The sequence below is a fragment of the Macaca nemestrina genome, chromosome 9 (assembly GCF_043159975.1).
Source record: "Macaca nemestrina isolate mMacNem1 chromosome 9, mMacNem.hap1, whole genome shotgun sequence".
Taxonomy (NCBI): Eukaryota; Metazoa; Chordata; class Mammalia; order Primates; family Cercopithecidae; genus Macaca; species Macaca nemestrina.
This window is the reverse complement of record NC_092133.1, coordinates 36,511,818-36,529,549: the sequence shown is the minus strand read 5'-3', so window position 1 is coordinate 36,529,549 and position 17,732 is coordinate 36,511,818. Positions and strand designations below refer to the sequence as shown.

The following is a 17,732-nucleotide window of genomic DNA, read 5'->3' as shown; positions in this document are numbered from 1 at the left end:
CCGTACATGTTTATAGCCCAGAAGCAACAGGCTACACCATACAGCCTAGGTGTGTAGTAAGCTATGCCGTCTAGGTTTATGTAAGTACACTCTGTGATGTTCACACAACAATGAAATCACCTAAAAACACATTTCTTAGAACATATCCCAATCATCAAGTGACACATGACTATAAAGAAAAAGGGAGTGGGCCAGGCACGGTGTCTCCCGACTGTAATCCCAACACTTTGGGAGGCCAAGGTGGGGGGATCACGAGGTCAGGAGATTGAGACCATCCTGGCCAACATGGTGAAATCCCATCTCTACTAAAATACAAAAAAAAATTAGCAGGCGTGGTGGCGCACACCTGTAGTCCCAGCTATCCTGGAGGCTGAGTCGGGGGAATCGCTTGAACCCAGGAGGTGGAGACTGCAGTGAGCCAAGATCGGAGATTGTGCCACTGCACTCCAGCCTGATAACAGAGCAAAACTCCATCTCAAAAAAAAATAGAAAAAAGAAACAAAAAGGGAGTGAGAGACAGAGAGAGAGAGAGAGAGAGAGAGTGTGTGTGTGTGTGTGTGTGTGTGTGTGTGTGTGTGTGTCTGTGTGTGTCTGTGTGTGTCTAAATGTAGTGTGGCACCCTGGATTGGATCCCGGAGCAAAAAAAAAGGATATTGGGGGGGGGAAAAAAGTAAAATCTGTAATGTTAATAAGTAATGTACTAATTTTTTTTTTTTTTTGACACAGAGTTTCACTCGTTGTCTGGGCTGGAGTGCAATGGCGTGATCTCGGCTCACAGCAACCTCTGCCTCCCTGGTTCGAGCGATTCTCCTCTGCCTCAGCCTCCCGAGTAGCTGGGATTACAGGCCTGTGCCATCACACCTGGCTAATTTTGTATTTTCAGTAGAGACAGGGTTTCTCCATGTTGGTCAGGCTGGTCTCGAACTCCCGACCTCAGGTGATCCGCCCACCTCAGCCTCCCAAAGTGCTGTAATTACAGGCATGAGCCACCCTGCCCGGCCCTGTACTAATGTTAATTTCTTAGTTTTTATAATGTTAATATTATGGGGAATTAGGTAAAGGGTACTTACCCAGTTTTTATTTTAAAGTGTATTCAAACAAACTGGCAATGTTTTAAGGGGAAAAACAAGAAGAAAGGGAGAAAAAGAGGGACTTATCTATTAAAAGGGACCTAGTACATATAGCAGCCAAAAAAATAATATATACTCGTTCATCATGCCACTTCTAGCAAATAATCTACAATGAAAATACTTATGAACAAAATTTATAAACTAAAAATATAATTCCCAAATATGTCCTTTAGTAGGCAAATTATGTATAAATTTGGTTATGCAGAATAGAATATTATACAAACATTTAAGGTTGGGCATGGTGACCCATGTCTATAATCCCAGCACTTTGGGAACCCAAGGCAAGCAGATCACCTGAGGCCAGGAGTTCAAGACCAGCCTGGCCAACATGGTATAATCCTGTCTCTACTAAAAATATAAAAATTAGCCAGGCATGGTGGTGCTCCACTGTAATCTCAGCTACTTGGGAGGCTGAGGCAGGAGAACTGTTTGAGCCCAGGAGGTGGAGGCTGCAGTGAGGTGAGATCACGCCACTGCACTTCAGCCTAGGTGACAGAGGGGAACTCTGTCTCAAAAAAAAAAAAAAAAAAAAGAATATTACATAAACATTGAAACTGTTCATAGCCTTTTAATAATACGAGAAATGTTTGTAATATAAAGTTAAATGAAAAGGGCAGAATATAAAACAATACATATTATGATTTTTTCTTTTGGCCCAGATGTAAGGGCTCAAATATGATCTTAAGTAAAAGAAAATTGTGAAACACATATTCATGGAGAGAAACACTAGGAGGAAATACTCTAAAATGTTATCAGTGTTTACCTCTGGATGTGTATAGGTGATTTTTATGTTTTCTTTACACACTTCTGAGCATTTCAATGTTTCTATAGTGAGCATGTATAATTTTTATAATCATAGAGAAAAAATTAGAACACAATAAAATTATAGTTTCTTCAAAAAGATACAGCAGGCTGGGTGCGGTGGCTCGCACCTGTAATCCCAGCACTTTGGGAGGTGAGGCGGGTAGATCATTTGAGTTCAGGAGTTGGAGAACAGCCTGACCAACGTGGTGAAACCCCATCACTACTAAAAATACAAAAACATTAGCTGGGCATGGTGGCACAAGCCTGTAATCCCAGCTACTCGGGAGGCTGAAGCAGGAGAATTGCTTGAATCCAGGAGGCGGAGGTTGCAGTGAGCCGAGATCGAGACACTGCACTCAAATATGATCTTTTACTTAAGATCATATTTACTTAAGATCATATTTGAGCCCTTACATCTACACTCCAGCCTGGGCAACACAGCGAGACTCCGTCTCAAAAAAAAAAAAGATACAGCAGTATTTAAAATGTATGGAAGGATGGCTAGGTGCAGTGGCTCACACCTGTAATCCCAGCACTTTGGGAGGCCGAGACAGGTGGATCACTTGAGGTCAGGAGTTCAAGACCAGCCTGGCCAACATGGTGAAACTCCATCTTTACTAAAAATGCGAAAATTAGTCAGGCATAGTGGCGCACGCGTGTAGTCCTAGCTACTCAGGAGGCTGACGCAGAAGAATTGCTTGAACCCGGGAGGCAGAGGTGGCAGTGAGCCGAGATCGTACACCGCACTCCAGCCTGGGCAACAGAGCAAGACTCTGTCTCAAAAAACTAAAAATAAAAATAAAAATAAAATAAAGTGTATGGAAGGAGTCTGTCTGCATGCATAACAAATGCTTAGACTGTCATGTTTGGCGAAAACAGGAAAAAAGTTTAAAGTAGATGGTATGATCATAACTATGTAAAAAGATATCCAGAGGAAAAAGACCAAAAGACAAAAGAAATGCCCACAACATAAACACTGGCAGGAAGAGTAATTTGCTTTCTTCTTATCCTTCTCTATAATTTTCTGTTTTTCTAAAAAGTGCAAAATTTTTTTCTTTCTTAAGTATCAGTGCTTTTTTTTTTTTTATTTGAGACAGGGTTTCGCTCTTGCTGCCCAGGCTGGAGTGCAATGCCATGATCTCGGCTCACTGCAACCTCCGCCTCCCGGGCTCAAGCAATTCTCCTGCCTCAGCCTCCAGAGTAGCTGGGATTACAGGCATGAGCTACCACGCCTGGCTAATTTTGTTTTTGTTTTGTTTTGTTTTGTTTTCTGAGACAGAGTTTCACTCTTGTTGCCTAGGCTGGAGTGCAATGGCATGATCTCAGCTCACCACAACCTCTACCTCCTGGGTTCAAGCAATTCTCCTGCCTCAGCCTTCCGAGTAGCTGGGATTACAGGCATGTGCCACCACACCTGGCTGATTTTTTTTGTATTTTTAGTAGAGACCAGGTTTCTCCATGTTAGTCAGGCTGATCTCGAGCTCCCGACCTCAGGTGATCTGCCCGCCTCGGCCTCCCAAAGTGCTGGGATTACAGGCGTGAGCCACCACGCCCGGTCCTAATTTTGTATTTTTAGTAGAGACGGGGTTTCTCCATGTTGGTCAGGCTGGTCTCGAACTCTCAACCTCAGGTGATCCACCCGCCTCGGCCTCCCAAAGTGCTGGGATTACAGGTGTGAGCCACTGCGCCTAGCCGGTATCAGCGTTCTTGTTGAAAGAAGTCATTATACCTGTCCTACATGAAACTACTTAGTTTCTATCAAGAATTAAATCACTAGACTGGTTTGAATCTGCAGCAATACTCAGCCAACATTCTGTAAAATTCTAACACAATTTGCTAGATCTCAAAGTAACTTCAAAGAGATGGCAGAAACTTTTCTCAAATGACTTTGTCAATTCTTAAGAACAGCTCAGTTCACCATTATCTGAGTACTTGTTTATACCTGGCCTTATGCTGAGAGTAGGTATAAAATAAGTAAAAAGAGACTCCTCCTCCAAGAAAGTCCCAGTTGAATAAAAGTCAAGAGGCTAACCGTGCCTGTTCAGGTAAAATTCAAGAGGGATTGAGACAAAATTAATCTCCTGAAAAAGAAACTACCAAAGTCACAGGACTTACTTAAACCACACTTTGAGTCCCAAAATAGTAAATTTGTTCCCATAGCTCCAGCATAAACAAACTTAGCCACCAGAATTTCTACTTTCTAGTATCACACTAGGGCCCTGATTTATTGTGTTCTCTAACTGCAAACGACTCTGTTAGTAAAAAGTTACCACTTAGACTTTGCTATGCCAGCCACTCTACATAGATTATCTCTAATTTTTAGAACTATGAAACATTGAGGTTACTATTACCATTTTACAAACAAGAAATCTGAAGCTCAGAAAAGTTATTTGCTAAGAAAATCTGGAGAGTTTAAACTTTGGAACAATATAGTGTAACTGCTGGTCCTCTCTCAGCAAACTTGGGACATGACCAAAATGAGAGACACTCTAACCACACTTGGATCCTCCTGTTTAACTGTAGAAATCAAGGGCCTCCACTCCTTTCTCTAGTGGAGCAGTGGCACAGAGATCGCCGTGGAGATTCCATAGACAAGCCTGCTTTCTTGGCTGAGCCAAAAATTAAATGAGATTCTTAACAATACGACCTACTGATTCTACAACCACAATTACACTCCTAAACCCCATCGGGACTTCCCTGCCTCTAGGCACCTGTCTAATAAGTTGTTTCTTCTTCGCTGACTCTGGCATATTGTGAACGTGTTGAAACAGCTCTCTCAGTGCCTCTTCCGTATGCTGCTGGGTCTCCTCCTGGTGAGGGCAGGAATCTACCCGGTTACGTTTCTGAGACTTTGCCAGCTGAAAGGACTTAGTATGACATGAAGCTATCAGGTCAAGGTCATCCTAAGGAAAATTTAAAAGAAGAGTAAATTAATATATCCTGCCAAGTTTGTTTTGGGGTTCTTACAAAAACCTAGAATAAAAAAAGGGAGAGTGGTGACATGGTATACTCCTATACTCAGGAACAAGAAAAATCTTAACACTATTATCAGATAACAAGGAACCTATTAATATAGGTTATATTAATAGCCCACTCCCATGACCTGCCCAGAGAACCTAAGTGCATTTAGAATACTGCCACCAAGAGTTATATTTGTATAAGAGTTCAGTTTTTAAAGCATCTTTTAATTTCATTAATTTATTCAACAATTCAACAAGGTAAGCATGGAAAGTATCATGATTCCCATCTGACAGTGGAAAAACATTGAGGTTAAACTGTAAGTTTAAAGTCATCTGGATACTAAAATGACAGATCCACCTGGGAGCCCAAGGACTCTGACTCTTAGCTAATACTCATTCCCACATGTGGCAACTTCATATGACAACTAGACAGCAGTGCTAGAGGAACAAAAACAGCTCTCTAACAAAAAACCACACTCCATTTAAACTAGTTGAAACCGAATACTGTTTTCCTGGTAACACTGAATATTTGCTGAATAAGAGGGAGAAACAAATAGGAGCAGAAAAAATAGCACAAGTGGACAACTTAAGTTTCTAACCATGACAGGATGAATAGAACTTGAAAAATTTAAGTACTCAAAAAGTGCTTGTAAAGTTTTTAACTTCTGACTTTTTTTTTTTTTTTTTTTCAAAGCAGGAGTGCAAGTTTATTTAAAAAGGCTTAGAACAGGAAAGAAAGGAAAGTATGCTTGGAAGAGACCCAAGCAGGCACATAAAGATCAAGTGCCTAACTTCTCACTTTTTTTATTTTTTTGAGATGGGGTCTCACTCTGTCACCCAGACTGGAGTACAGTGTCACCATCTTGGCTTACTGCAACCTCCACCTCCTGGGCTCAAGTGATCCGCCCACCTCAGCCTCCCAAGTAGCTGAGACTACAGGTGCGTGCCACCACACCTGGCTAATTTTTTGCATTTTGGGCAGAGACGGGGTTTGGCCATGTTACCCAAGGTGGTCTCAAACTCCTGATCTCAAGTGATCCGCCTGCCTCGGCCTCTGAAAGTGCTAGGATTACAGGCATGAGTCACCACACCCGGCCATAACTTCTTACTTTTAAAACTCAATAATCGTATCTAGGCTGGATGTGGTGGATCACGCCTGTAATCCCAGCACTTTGGGAGGCTGAGGCAGCCGGACCACTTAAGCCCAGGAGTTTGAGACCTGGGCAACATGGTGAAACCCTGTCTCTACCAAAAATACAAAAATTAGCGGGCCTGGTGGTGCATGCCTATAGTCCCAGCTACTCAGGAGGTTGACATGAGAGGACCAGGGAGCTGAGATCATGCCACTGCACTCCAGCTTACCCGACAGAGTGAAACCCTGTCACAAAAAAAAAAAAAAAAAAAAAAAAATCATTATCATATCTAATCTTGTGAATAAGCATTATACATTTCCCTATCTATCTAAGCTCATGTGGTCTCAAGTCTTTTAGCCATTTGATAGAGTTTAACCATACCAATGAACCTAAAATAGGAATGAATTATATAAAATTGATAAAATTGTCCTTTCATTCCTATAAAATATTTAACACATTTGCTATTCACAGATTATTTATATCAGAAGGACTTTATGAAAAACCTTGAAACACAGGGTCTGTGTCATCACTCTTGTGCAGAGGACACCATCTATCAGTAGAGAGCCTCTGAAAGCAAATAAAAATAGTGTATAGGGGGGACTTTTTTTTTCAAGAGACAGGGTCTCACTGTGTTACCCAGGTTGGAATGCAGTGGCACAATCAGCTCACCGTAGACCTGAATTCTCCCATCTCAGCCTCCAGAGTCACTGGGATTACAGGCCTGAGCTACCACACCTCACATGTGGAGCATTTATATTCTAATACATAACTTACTTCTTAGTCTTCTCCATTATGGCAAAATGACTATGTAATTTTGAGCTATAATACTAAAAACTTATTTTCCAAGCTTTTACTTTGACTTCATACTTTGTTTTAAAACTCCACCAATCTTAACGTTCTCCTTGTTTGGGTTAAGAGCAGATTCCTATTCTTACCTTTGATGCCTGAGTTCTGGATCCCAAATAGTGCAATCTGGCACATTCCCGAATGTAAGCAGGAGCCTGGGCAGGACATAAAAGAAAATCAAAACCCAGTGATTACTAGGATATAACATTCTCTCAGGCCACAAGGACAGTGGTTCTCAAAATCATGTGACCAGCAGATTACTTTAGAAAAGCCAAAGATCCTCAAAATTCATAGCCCCTCCATAGCTTCCTTTATCTTGCCACCAAATAGATACCTCAACAAATCTGATGGAAAAACCGTGAGAAGACACCAATGTAGTTGTTGCCACTTTAAAAATCAAACATGGCATGTATATATTCAAATAAGCCAAAGACAAAAATATAGACATTTGTAGGAATGTTTCTAACTGACAAAAACCACCCCCTCAAATCCTTATAAATTACAAGTGGTCTCCAGATCACATTTTAAAATCACAGTGTAGAAAATTCATTTAACGTCTGTAATCTTAGCACTTTGGGAGGCAGAAGCAGGAGGATCACTTCACCCCAGGAGTTTGAGACCAGCCTGGGCAACACAGGGAGACCCCCGTCTCTACAAAAAATTACTAAAAAATGGCCAAGCACGGTGGCTCATGCCTGTAATCCCAGCACTATGGGAGGCCAAGATGGGCGGATCACCTGAGGTCAGGAGTTTGAGACCAGCCTGACCAACATGGTGAAACCCTATCTCTACTAAAAATACAAAATTAGCTGAGCGTGGTGGCGTATGCCTGTAATCGCAGCTACTCAGGAGGCTGAGGCAGGAGAATTGCTTGAACCCAGGAGACAAGAGGTTGCAGTGAGCCAAGATCTCACCATTGCACTCCAGCCTGGGCAACAAGAGCAAAACTCTGTCTCAAAAAAAAAAAATTACAAAAAAATTACCCGGGCATGGTGGTGCATGCCTGTGGTCCCAGCTACTCAGGAGACTAACGGTGAGAATCACTTGAGCCCAGAAGTTCAAGGCTGCAGTGAGCCATGTTCATACCACTGCACTCCAGCCTGGGCAACAGAGCAAGACCCTGTCTCAAAAAAGAAAGAAAGAAAGAAAGAAATACCATTTAGAATTACTATGGAGTAGAATCCTGTGACAACTACCCTGATACTGTCTTAGTAGATCTACAAAATAACACAATTACCATAGAGGAAAACTGGGTATGTAACATCTAATAAAATTACATTTGCATTTACCTTTTCACCCAGAAACCTCACTTCTGGTAACATATCCTGAGTATGTAACTCCAGAAATGCAAAACACACTTGTATAAGATTAATCAAGAAATTGGATACAACCCGAATGTTCTTTAACAGAGAAATGATTGAATCAACTTTCATACATCCATACAACACAGCACTATGAAGAAAGGAAGGGAGAGGAGACAGGGAGGGAAAGAAAGGAAGGAACAGAGGGAAAGAAAGAAAGGAAAGGAAAGGAGAGAGAGAAAAAGAAAGGACAGAGGGAAGGAAGAAACACTTAATGAATTGATATGGAAGGATTTCTAGGATATACCGTTGAGTGAGAAAAGTAAGTAAATGTACATTTGTGTAAGAAAAAAATGGGAAATAGCAATATACACACAAATATACATTTACTTGTTTTTATAAAAAGAAACACTAAGAGGATAACCCAGAAAACAATGAAAAGAATTAGAAAGGACTGAGATTTCTCTAAGTCTATCTTTTAATGTGGTTTTGACTTTTTTTTTTTTTTTTTTGAGATGGAGTCTCATTCTCTCGCCCAGGCTGGAGTGCAATGGCACGATCTCGGCTCACTGCAACCTCCACCTCCCAGGTTCCAGTGATTCTTCTGCCTCAGCCTCCCAAGTAGCTGGGATCACAGGCACCCACCATCATGCCCAGCTAATTTTTGTACTTTTGTAGAGATGGGGTTTCACCACGTTGGCCAGGCTGGTCTCAAACTCCCGACCTCAGGTGATCCGCCTGCTTCGGCCTCCCAAAGCGCTGGGATTACAGGCCTAAGCCACAGCACCCGGACAGTTTTGACTTTTGAACCATGTTTACACTACAGGTTCATAACATAAAATTAAATCCAAAAGGAAAAAAAAAGACAAGCCCTAAAACCAAACACCCAACAGGAAAAAAAAAGAACATATCTGTATATCAAACTGACAATGTGAGCACAGAGAAAGAAATTATTTCATACAACTTTTGAAAACTGTATTCTCGGCTGGGCGTGGTGGCTCACACCTGTAATCCCAGCACTTTGGGAGGCCGAGGCAGGCGGATCACGAGGTCAGGAGATCGAGACCATCCTGGCTAACACGGTGAAACCCCGTCTGTACTAAAAATACAAAAAATTAGCCGGGCGTGGCAGCGGGCGGCTGTAGTCCCAGCTACTCAGAAAGCTGAGGCAGGAAAATGGCGTGAACCCGGGAGGCGGAGCTTGCAGTGAGCAGAGATCGCGTCACTGCACTCCAGCCTGGGTGACTGAGCAAGACTCCCTCTCAAAAAAAAAAAATAATAAAAAAAACCGTATTCTGACTATATATCCTTAGTGGGATATATTCAAGGAAAAAGGAATTGCAAGAAAATCTTGAACTTCAATCAGCAAGTTTATATAGGCTTACTGTCAGTAGTGACAGTGGTATTATTTTGAAATTAATTTAAGCTTATTGTAGGACAGAGTAAATAACATATACAAATGCCATTAAAATCTAAAATTTGGCCGGGCACAGAGGATCATGCCTGTAATCACAGCACTTTGGGAGGCCAAAGAGGGTAGATCACTTGAGCCCAGGAGTTTGAGACCAGCCTGGACAACATGGTGAAACCCCATCTCTACAAAAAATACAAAAATTAGCCGGGTGTGGTGGTGCTCACCTGTGGACCCAGCTACTTGAGAGGCTGAGGTGGGAGGATCGACTGGCCCCAGGAGGCAGAGGCTGCTGTAAGCCCAGATTGTGCTACTGCACTCCAGCCTGGGTGACAGAGCAAAACTCTCCAAAAAAAGAAAAAAAAAAATCTGAAATTTGCAATATAAGAAAAAAAGAAATACAAATACAAAACAAAAGAAGCCAAGAAAACGTTCTGTAGTATTAAATCTGAATTGGTGGTATTAATATGAACTTACAATTGCTTTTAAAAAAATGTTTAATCTATTTCTTTGCCCTCAAGCAGCCTAGAAGCAATGACACACCAGAAACAATGAGTATACCTAGTGTCACTCAGAAGCCAAAGTTCCCTGGTGAAATAATTACTCCAGATCTAGGCCAGCACAAGTACGAAGTGAGCTGGGAACATTTTATACCAGAAAGGAAACACTCAAAGACAATACAGTCCTGTCAAAAAGATGGAGAAGTCAGTTAACAAGGGCTATCACTGGCCAAATCTGGGATAATTTAAATATCAATTTTGTTTGTTTGTTTGTGACAGGGTCTCACTGTCACCCAGGCTGGAGTGCAGTGGCATAATCTCGACTCAGTGCAACCTCCACCTCCCGGGCTCAAGTCATCCTACCACCTTAGCCTCTGAGTAGCTGGGACCGCAGGAGCATGCCATCACACCCAGCTAATATTTGTATTTTTCGTAGAGATGGGGTTTCACCACATTGCCCAAGAGAATATCAACATTATAAATAAAATTGACTAACACTTCGGAAAAATAAAAATCCATGAGTTTATATGAATATTCATTTTTAAAGGGAGAGAGAATGAGACAAAGAAAAGCTATGTTCCAAAGAAGAAAGTCAGCTAATAAAGACTGAATGACAAAATTAGAAAATCATCATTTTTAATACCCAATGTAATCATAGATTCCAGCAGGATTATCAATGGATGCTAAAACCATTATTAGGTAATCACTCTACAGGTTATTTACTAATTGCAAAGGGGAAAAAATGTACCTTTAAAACTGAAAGATCCAGCAGTTAGCAAAACTAACATCGTGAAGAGCAAGAAAATCAAACAATCTGTGCCTCCTCATGTGAGGCAACTTGACACACACAAACATCACCTGTGAAGTATCTTTGCCAAAAATGCTTAATCTGAATCTGATTAAGACTCTAGACCTAGCTTCTAGTTTACAGGAACTGCATGGAAGGTGACAGAGGAACAAGTTAAATAACTTGAGAAAACAATAAGATGAATTTAGAATGTGCGACGTTCTACAACAGTTAACTTGATGCTTCAACAAATGACATGAAGAAAAAGCATGAGTGTGCAGCTTAAAAGTGTCATAATAATTAAAACCAATACAGAAACGTTGATTGGCATATATTGAAAACAAGTATGAAATACATTCTTAGGACAGCTGGGGAATTTGAATATGTACTGAAAACGAGATGGTAAGAAATTCTTGTTAGTTTCTTAGATGTGATAATAGTAGTGTGATAAGATAATATTTTTATTATTAGGAGATGCTTACTTAAGTACTTAGGAATGAAGCATGATGTCGTCTGCAATTACTTTTAGTGATTCAGCCAAAAAAAGGTAGGAACATATATAAAGAGAAATAAAGCTAATATGGCAAAATGATAACATCTGTTGACAGTGGGGGAGAGTTACATGAGTATTCACTGTTTTACTCTTTAACTTTTCTCTATATTTGAAATTTTTCAAAATAAAGGTTTTTTAAAGAGTCTCATGACAAAAACATTATGATATGTATAGTTTAATTTCTTTTTTTTTTTTTTTCTTTTTTTTTTTGAGATGGAGTCTTGCTCTGTCGCCAGGCTGGAGTGCAGTGGTGCAATCTCGGCTCACCGCAACCTCCGCCTCCTGGCTTCAACTGATTCTCCTGCCTCAGTCTCCCGACTGTCTGGGACTACAGGCGCCCGCTACCATGCCCAGCTAATTTCTGTATTTTTAGTAGAGATGGGGTTTCACCATGTTGTCTAGGCTGGTCTTGAACTCCAGACCTCAGGTGATCCACCTGCCTCGGCCTCCCAAAGTGCTGGGATTATAGGCGTGAGCCACCACGCCCGGCCAGTTTAATTTCTAAATTGAAAAACTATAAAACAGAGCTTAAGACCAACAGAAATTTTCTCCAAACAAGAATATATAAGGACCCATGACATCTATTCTGTAAACTTCATTTTAAAAAAAGAAAGCGCAGTGGTTCATGCCTGTAATCCCATCACTTTTGGAGGCCAAGGCAGGAGAAATGCTGAAGCCCAGGAGTTCAACACCAGCCTGGGCAACATGGTGTACCCTGTCACTACAAATAATAGAAAAATTAGCCAGGCATGGTGGCATGCACCCGTCCCAGCTACTTGGGAAGCTGAGGTGGGAGGATCGCTTGAGCCTGGGAGGTCGAAGCTGCAGTGAGCAGATAACACTACTGCACTCCAGCCTAGGGGGCAGAGTGAGACCCTGTCAAAAGAAAGAAAATAAAGAAGGAAGGAAGGAAAAGGGGAAGGGAATGGGGAAGGGGAAAAGCAAGGTGAAGGGGAAAGGAAGGGGAAGGTGAAGGGGAAGGGAAGGGGAAGGTGAAGGGGAAGGGAAGGGGAAAGGAAGAGGAAGGGGAAGGGGAAGGGAAGGGAAGGGAAGGGAAGGGAAGGGAAGGGAAGGGAAGGGAAGGGGAATGGAAAGGAATGGGAAGGGAAGGGAAGGGGAATGGAAAGGAATAGAAGGGAAAGGGGAAGGGGAAGGGAAGGGGCAGGGGAGGGGAAGGGAAAGGGAAGGGGCAGGGGAGGGGAGGGGAAGGAAAAAGGAAGGGGAGGGGAAGGGGAAGGGAAGGGAAATGGAAGCAAAGGGGAAGGGAAGGGGAAAGGAAGAGGAAGGGGAAGGGAAGGGGAGGGGAAAGGAAGGGGAAGGGAAAGGGAAGCAAAGGGGAAGGGAAGCGAAGGGGAAGGGAAACTAAGGGGAAGGGGAAGGGAAGGGGAAGGGAATCGAAGGGGAAGGGGAAGGGTAGAGGAAGGGGAAAGGGAAGGGAAGGGAAAAGGAAGGGGAAGGGAAGGGGAAGGGGAAGAGAAGGGGAGGGGAAGAGAAGGGTTAGGGGAAGGGAAGGGGAAGGGGTGGGGAAGGAGTGGGGAAGGGGAGGGGAAGAGAAGGGTTAGGGGAAGGGAAGGGGAAGGGGTGGGGAAGGGGTGGGGAAGGGGAGGGGAAGAGAAGGGTTAGGGGAAGGGAAGGGGAAGGGGTGGGGAAGGGGTGGGGAAGGGAAGGGGAAAGGGAAGGGAAGGTGAAGAGAAGGGGCAGGAGAAGGGAAGGGAAGGTAAAGAGAAGGGGCAGGAGAAGGGAAGGGGAGGGGAAGAGAAGGGGCAGGAGAAGGGAAGGGGGGGAAGAGAAGGGTTAGGGGAAGGGAAGGGGAAGGGAAGGGGTAGGTGAAGGGAAGGGGAAGGAGAAGAGAAGGGGTAGGGGAAGGGGAAAAGAAGGGAAGGGAAGGGAAAGGGAAAGGGGAAGGGGAAGGGAAGGGAAAGGGAAAAGGAAGGGAAAGGGAAGGGGAAGGGAAGAGGAAGAGAAGGGGAAACAAAGAGAAAGAAAGGAAAGGGAAAAGGGAAGGGAGGGAGGAAGGGAGGAAGGAAGGACGGATGGACAGATGGACGGATAGGACAAAAAAAGAGGAGAGGGGGAAGGGAGGGGAAGGGAGGGGAGGGGAAGGGAGGGGAGGGGAGGCGAGGGGAGGGGAGGGGAGGGGAGGCGAGGGAGGGGAGGCAAGGGGAGGGGAGGCAAGGGGAGGGGAGGGGAGGCGAGGGAAGAGAAGAGAAAAAAGGCAAGCAAAGCAGGAAGGTAGGGAGGGAGGGAGGGAAGGAGGGAAAGGAAAAAAGGGAAAGAAAAGGAAAGAAACAAAAAAAACCCCACCATCCCCAAAGATGCTATGAGCTGAAAAAACATCCAGAAAGGGAGCCAGCCTTAGACAAACAGGCTTACATGAAAATCTGAGATCTTAAGCATTTTACAATTCATAGAGAAACAACAAAAGGACTGCTCAAGTATTGGAAATTGGCCTTAACTGTATATACATTGTAAATCCCTAGGAAAAGATGTGGTGTTGGGAAGAGATAAAACCAGACTGAGTCAGATGGACTGATAACAGTAGAGGACAGAACTAAGTAATAGTTAAGAAGAATTTTAAGAAAAATGATAAAGCAGGAACATACCAAGACCTCATCTCTACAAAAAATTAAAAACTAGCCAGATGTGGTAGCACACGCCTGTGGTCCCAGCTACTCAGGATGCTGAAGTAGGAGGATCACTTGAGCCCAGTGAACTGTGATCATGCCACCACACTCCAGCCTGGGTGACAGAGTGAGACTCTGTCTCAAAAAAAAAAAAAAAAAAAGGCCGGGCACGCCGAGGCAGGCGGATCATGAGGTCAGGAGATTGAGACCAACCTGGCTAACACGGTGAAACCCTGTCTTTATTAAAAATACAAAAACAAATTAGCCAGGCGTGGTGGCGGGCGCCTGTAGTCCCAGCTACTCGGGAGGCTGAGGCAGGAAAATGGCGCAAACCCAGGAGGCAGAGCTTGCAGTGAGCCAAGATCGCGCCACTGCACTCCAGCCTGGTGAGAGAGTGAGACTCCATCTCAAAAATAAAAATAAATAAAAATAAAAAATAACAGATGCTGATGAGGATATAAGAAAAGGGAACTCTTATACACTGTTGGTGGGAATGTAAATTAGTACAGCCATTATGGAAAGCAGTATGAAGATTTCTCAAAAAACTAAAAATAGAACTACCACATAATACAGCAATCCCACTACTGGGTATTTATTCAAAGAGAAGAAAATCAGTTTTCAAAGGAATATCTGCATCCCCATGTTTACTGCAGCACTATTCACAATAGCAAAGACATGGAACCAATGTAAGTGTCCATCAATGGATGAATGATAAACAAAATGTGGTGTATATACACAATGGAATACTATTCCACCATAAAAAAAGAATGAAATCCTGTCACTTGCAGCAACAGGGATGGAACTGGAGGTTATTAGGTTAAGTGAAATAAACCAGGCACAGAAAGACAGATCATCACACGTTCTCACTCATATGTGGGAGCTAAAAAGTGGATCTCAGGTCGGCCGCAGTGGTTCACGCCTGTAATCCCAGCACTTTGGGAGGTCAATGCGGGCAGTCAGGAGTTAGAGACCACCCTGGCCAATATGGTGAAACCCTGTCTCTACCAAAAATACAAAAATTAGTCCAGTGTAGTGGTGCGCGCCTGTAATCCCAGCTACTCGAGAGGCTGAGGCAAGAGAATCGCTTGAACCCAGGAGACAGAGGCTGCAGTGAGCTGAGATTGCACCACTGCACTTCAGCCTGGGTAACAAGAGTGAAAACTCTGTCTAAAAAAAAAAAAAAAAAAAAAAAAAAGTGCATCTCATGGTGAGAGAGAAAAAGAAAAGAGAAGAAAAAAAATTGATCTCATAGAGGTAGGGAGTAGAATAATAGTTTCCAGATGCTGGGATAGGTGTTGGGGTGAGGGTAAAGAGCAGTTGGTCAATAGGTACAAATATGTAGTGAGACAGAAGAAATATGTTCTAACACTTAATAGCAAAAGCAGGATGACTACAGTTAACAACATCATATGGTATATTTCAAAATAACTAGAAGAGGGGACCTGAAATGTTCCCAACACATAGAAATGACAACTATTCACTGTGATGGATACTCTACATACCCTGACTTGATCATTGCACATTCAATCCAAGTAACGAAATATCATATGTACCCCATAAATATGTACAAATATTATGGGTCAATAAAAAGTTTACCAAAAAGTCATATGCTGAGGTTGCTAAGATCCACTATAAGAATAAATCTTCTGGCTGGGCGCAGTGGCTCACGCCTGTAATCCCAGCACTTTGGGAGGCTGAGGCGGGCAGATCACGAGGTCAGGAGATCGAGACCATCGTGGTTAACATGGTGAAACCCTGTCTCTACTAAAAATACAAAAAAATTAGCCGAGCGTGGTGGCGGGCACCTGTAGTCCCAGCTACTCGGGAGGCTGAGGCAGGAGAATGGCGTGAACCCAGGAGGCGGAGCTTACAGTGAGCCGAGATTGCGCCACTGCACTCCAGAATGGGCGACAGAGAGAGACTGTCTCAAAAAAAAAAAAAGGAATATATCTTCTATCTGTGAAATTATGAAGAAGAAAAAAGAAATTCGTGTATAGTATACATATACGGTTTGGTACTAGCCACAGTTTCAGGCATGTACTCGGGGCGTTGGAACGTATCTCCCATGGATAAGAGGGAACTACTGTATAATGAAAACCATAAAATACTGCTGAAAGGAATTAGAGAAAACTAAGTAAATGGAAAGCTATCCCATGTTCATATTATTGGATAAGGACTGCTAAGATGTCAATACTACTCAAGGCAATCTACAGATTCAATACAATCCCTATCAACGTCAGAAACATCAAAATACCAATGAGGTTTTTTGGAGCAAAGACAGAAAATCCATCCTAAAATTAACATGGAGTCTCAAGGCATCTTGAACAGCCAAAACAATGTTAAAAATGAAGAACCAACCTGGAGGATTCAAGCTTCTTGATTTAAAAATTTACTACAACACCTTTACAACATTTACTAATCACACCACCACAGTACTAGTATAAAGTCAGATAAGTAGACCAATGGAATAGACTAGAAAGCCAGAAATAAACTCTTACATATATATTCAAATGCTTTTCAATAAAAGGACCAAGACCAATGGAGAAAGGACAGTTTCTTCAACAAATGGTGCTGGGAAAACCATATAACCACATGCAAAAGAATGAAGTTGGACCCTTACCTAACACCAGAAACAAAAATTAACTCAAAATGGGTCAAAGACATAAATATAAGACCTAAAACTATAAAAACTTTTAGAGGAAAACATAAGGCAAAAGCTTCATGACAATGGATTTGGCAGTGATTTATTGGATATGACACCAAAGGGACAGGCAACAAGAGAAAAAATAGACCAATTAGACTTCATAAAACTTTTTTTTTTTTTTTTGAGACGGAGTCTCACGCTGTTGCCCAGGCTGGAGTGCAGTGGCACGATCTCGGCTCACTGCAAGCTCCGCCTCCCGGGTTCCCGCCATTCTCCTGCCTCAGCCTCCTGAGTAGCTGGGACTACAGGCGCCCGCCACCGCGCCCGGCTAATTTTTTGTATTTTTAGTAGAGACGGGGTTTCACTGTGGTCTCGATCTCCTGACCTTATGATCCGCCCGCCTCGGCCTCCCAAAGTGCTGGGATTACAGGCTTGAGCCACCGCGCCCGGCCCATAAAACTTTTTTAAATTTGCACATCAAAACACACTATCAACAAAGTAAAAAGGCAACCCACAGAATAGGAGAAAATATTTGTACACATAGCTGATAAAGGATGATATCTGGAATATAAAGGGATGTCCATCAACTGATGAACAGATGAGCAAAATGTGGTATATAAACACAGTGGAATACTATGTACCCTTAAAAAGGAAGGAAATCCTGTCACATGCTACTGTGTGGATGAACCTTGAGCACACTGTGCTAAGTGTAAATAAGGCAGTCACAGAAAGACAAATACTGTATGAGTCCACTTACATGAGGTACTTAGAGAAGTCAAATTCATAGAGATGGAAAGTAGAATGGTGGTTGCCAAGGATGGGAGGAGGGTTATGCAGAGTTACTGCTTAATGGGCACAGAGTTTCAATTTTGCAAGATGAAAAGAGTTCTGGAAACAGATAGTGATGATGGCTACACAACGTGAATGTACTTAATGCCACAGAACTGTGCACTTAAAAATGGTTAAGACGGCAAATTTTATAAGTATTTTACTGCAAGAAAAAAAAAAAGAAACCAGAACTGGATGATCTTGGAAACTT

At 42.7% G+C, this 17,732-nt stretch overlaps 1 protein-coding gene across 10 annotated transcripts in view; it reads right to left on the bottom strand.

The window, feature by feature from the left end:
* The window catches only part of LOC105478453 (Rho GTPase activating protein 19), a 79,327-nt gene that overhangs the window by 17,362 nt on the left and 44,233 nt on the right, over nucleotides 1-17,732 (bottom strand). For all 10 annotated transcript variants that reach the window (XM_071069368.1, XM_071069365.1, XM_071069364.1 and 7 more), the window contains 2 exons: nucleotides 6,963-7,028; nucleotides 4,646-4,837 (listed from right to left, as the gene is read on the bottom strand). In XM_071069368.1, coding sequence (XP_070925469.1) covers nucleotides 4,646-4,837; nucleotides 6,963-7,028 — 258 coding nt within the window. The remainder of the gene's footprint in view (nucleotides 1-4,645; nucleotides 4,838-6,962; nucleotides 7,029-17,732) is intronic.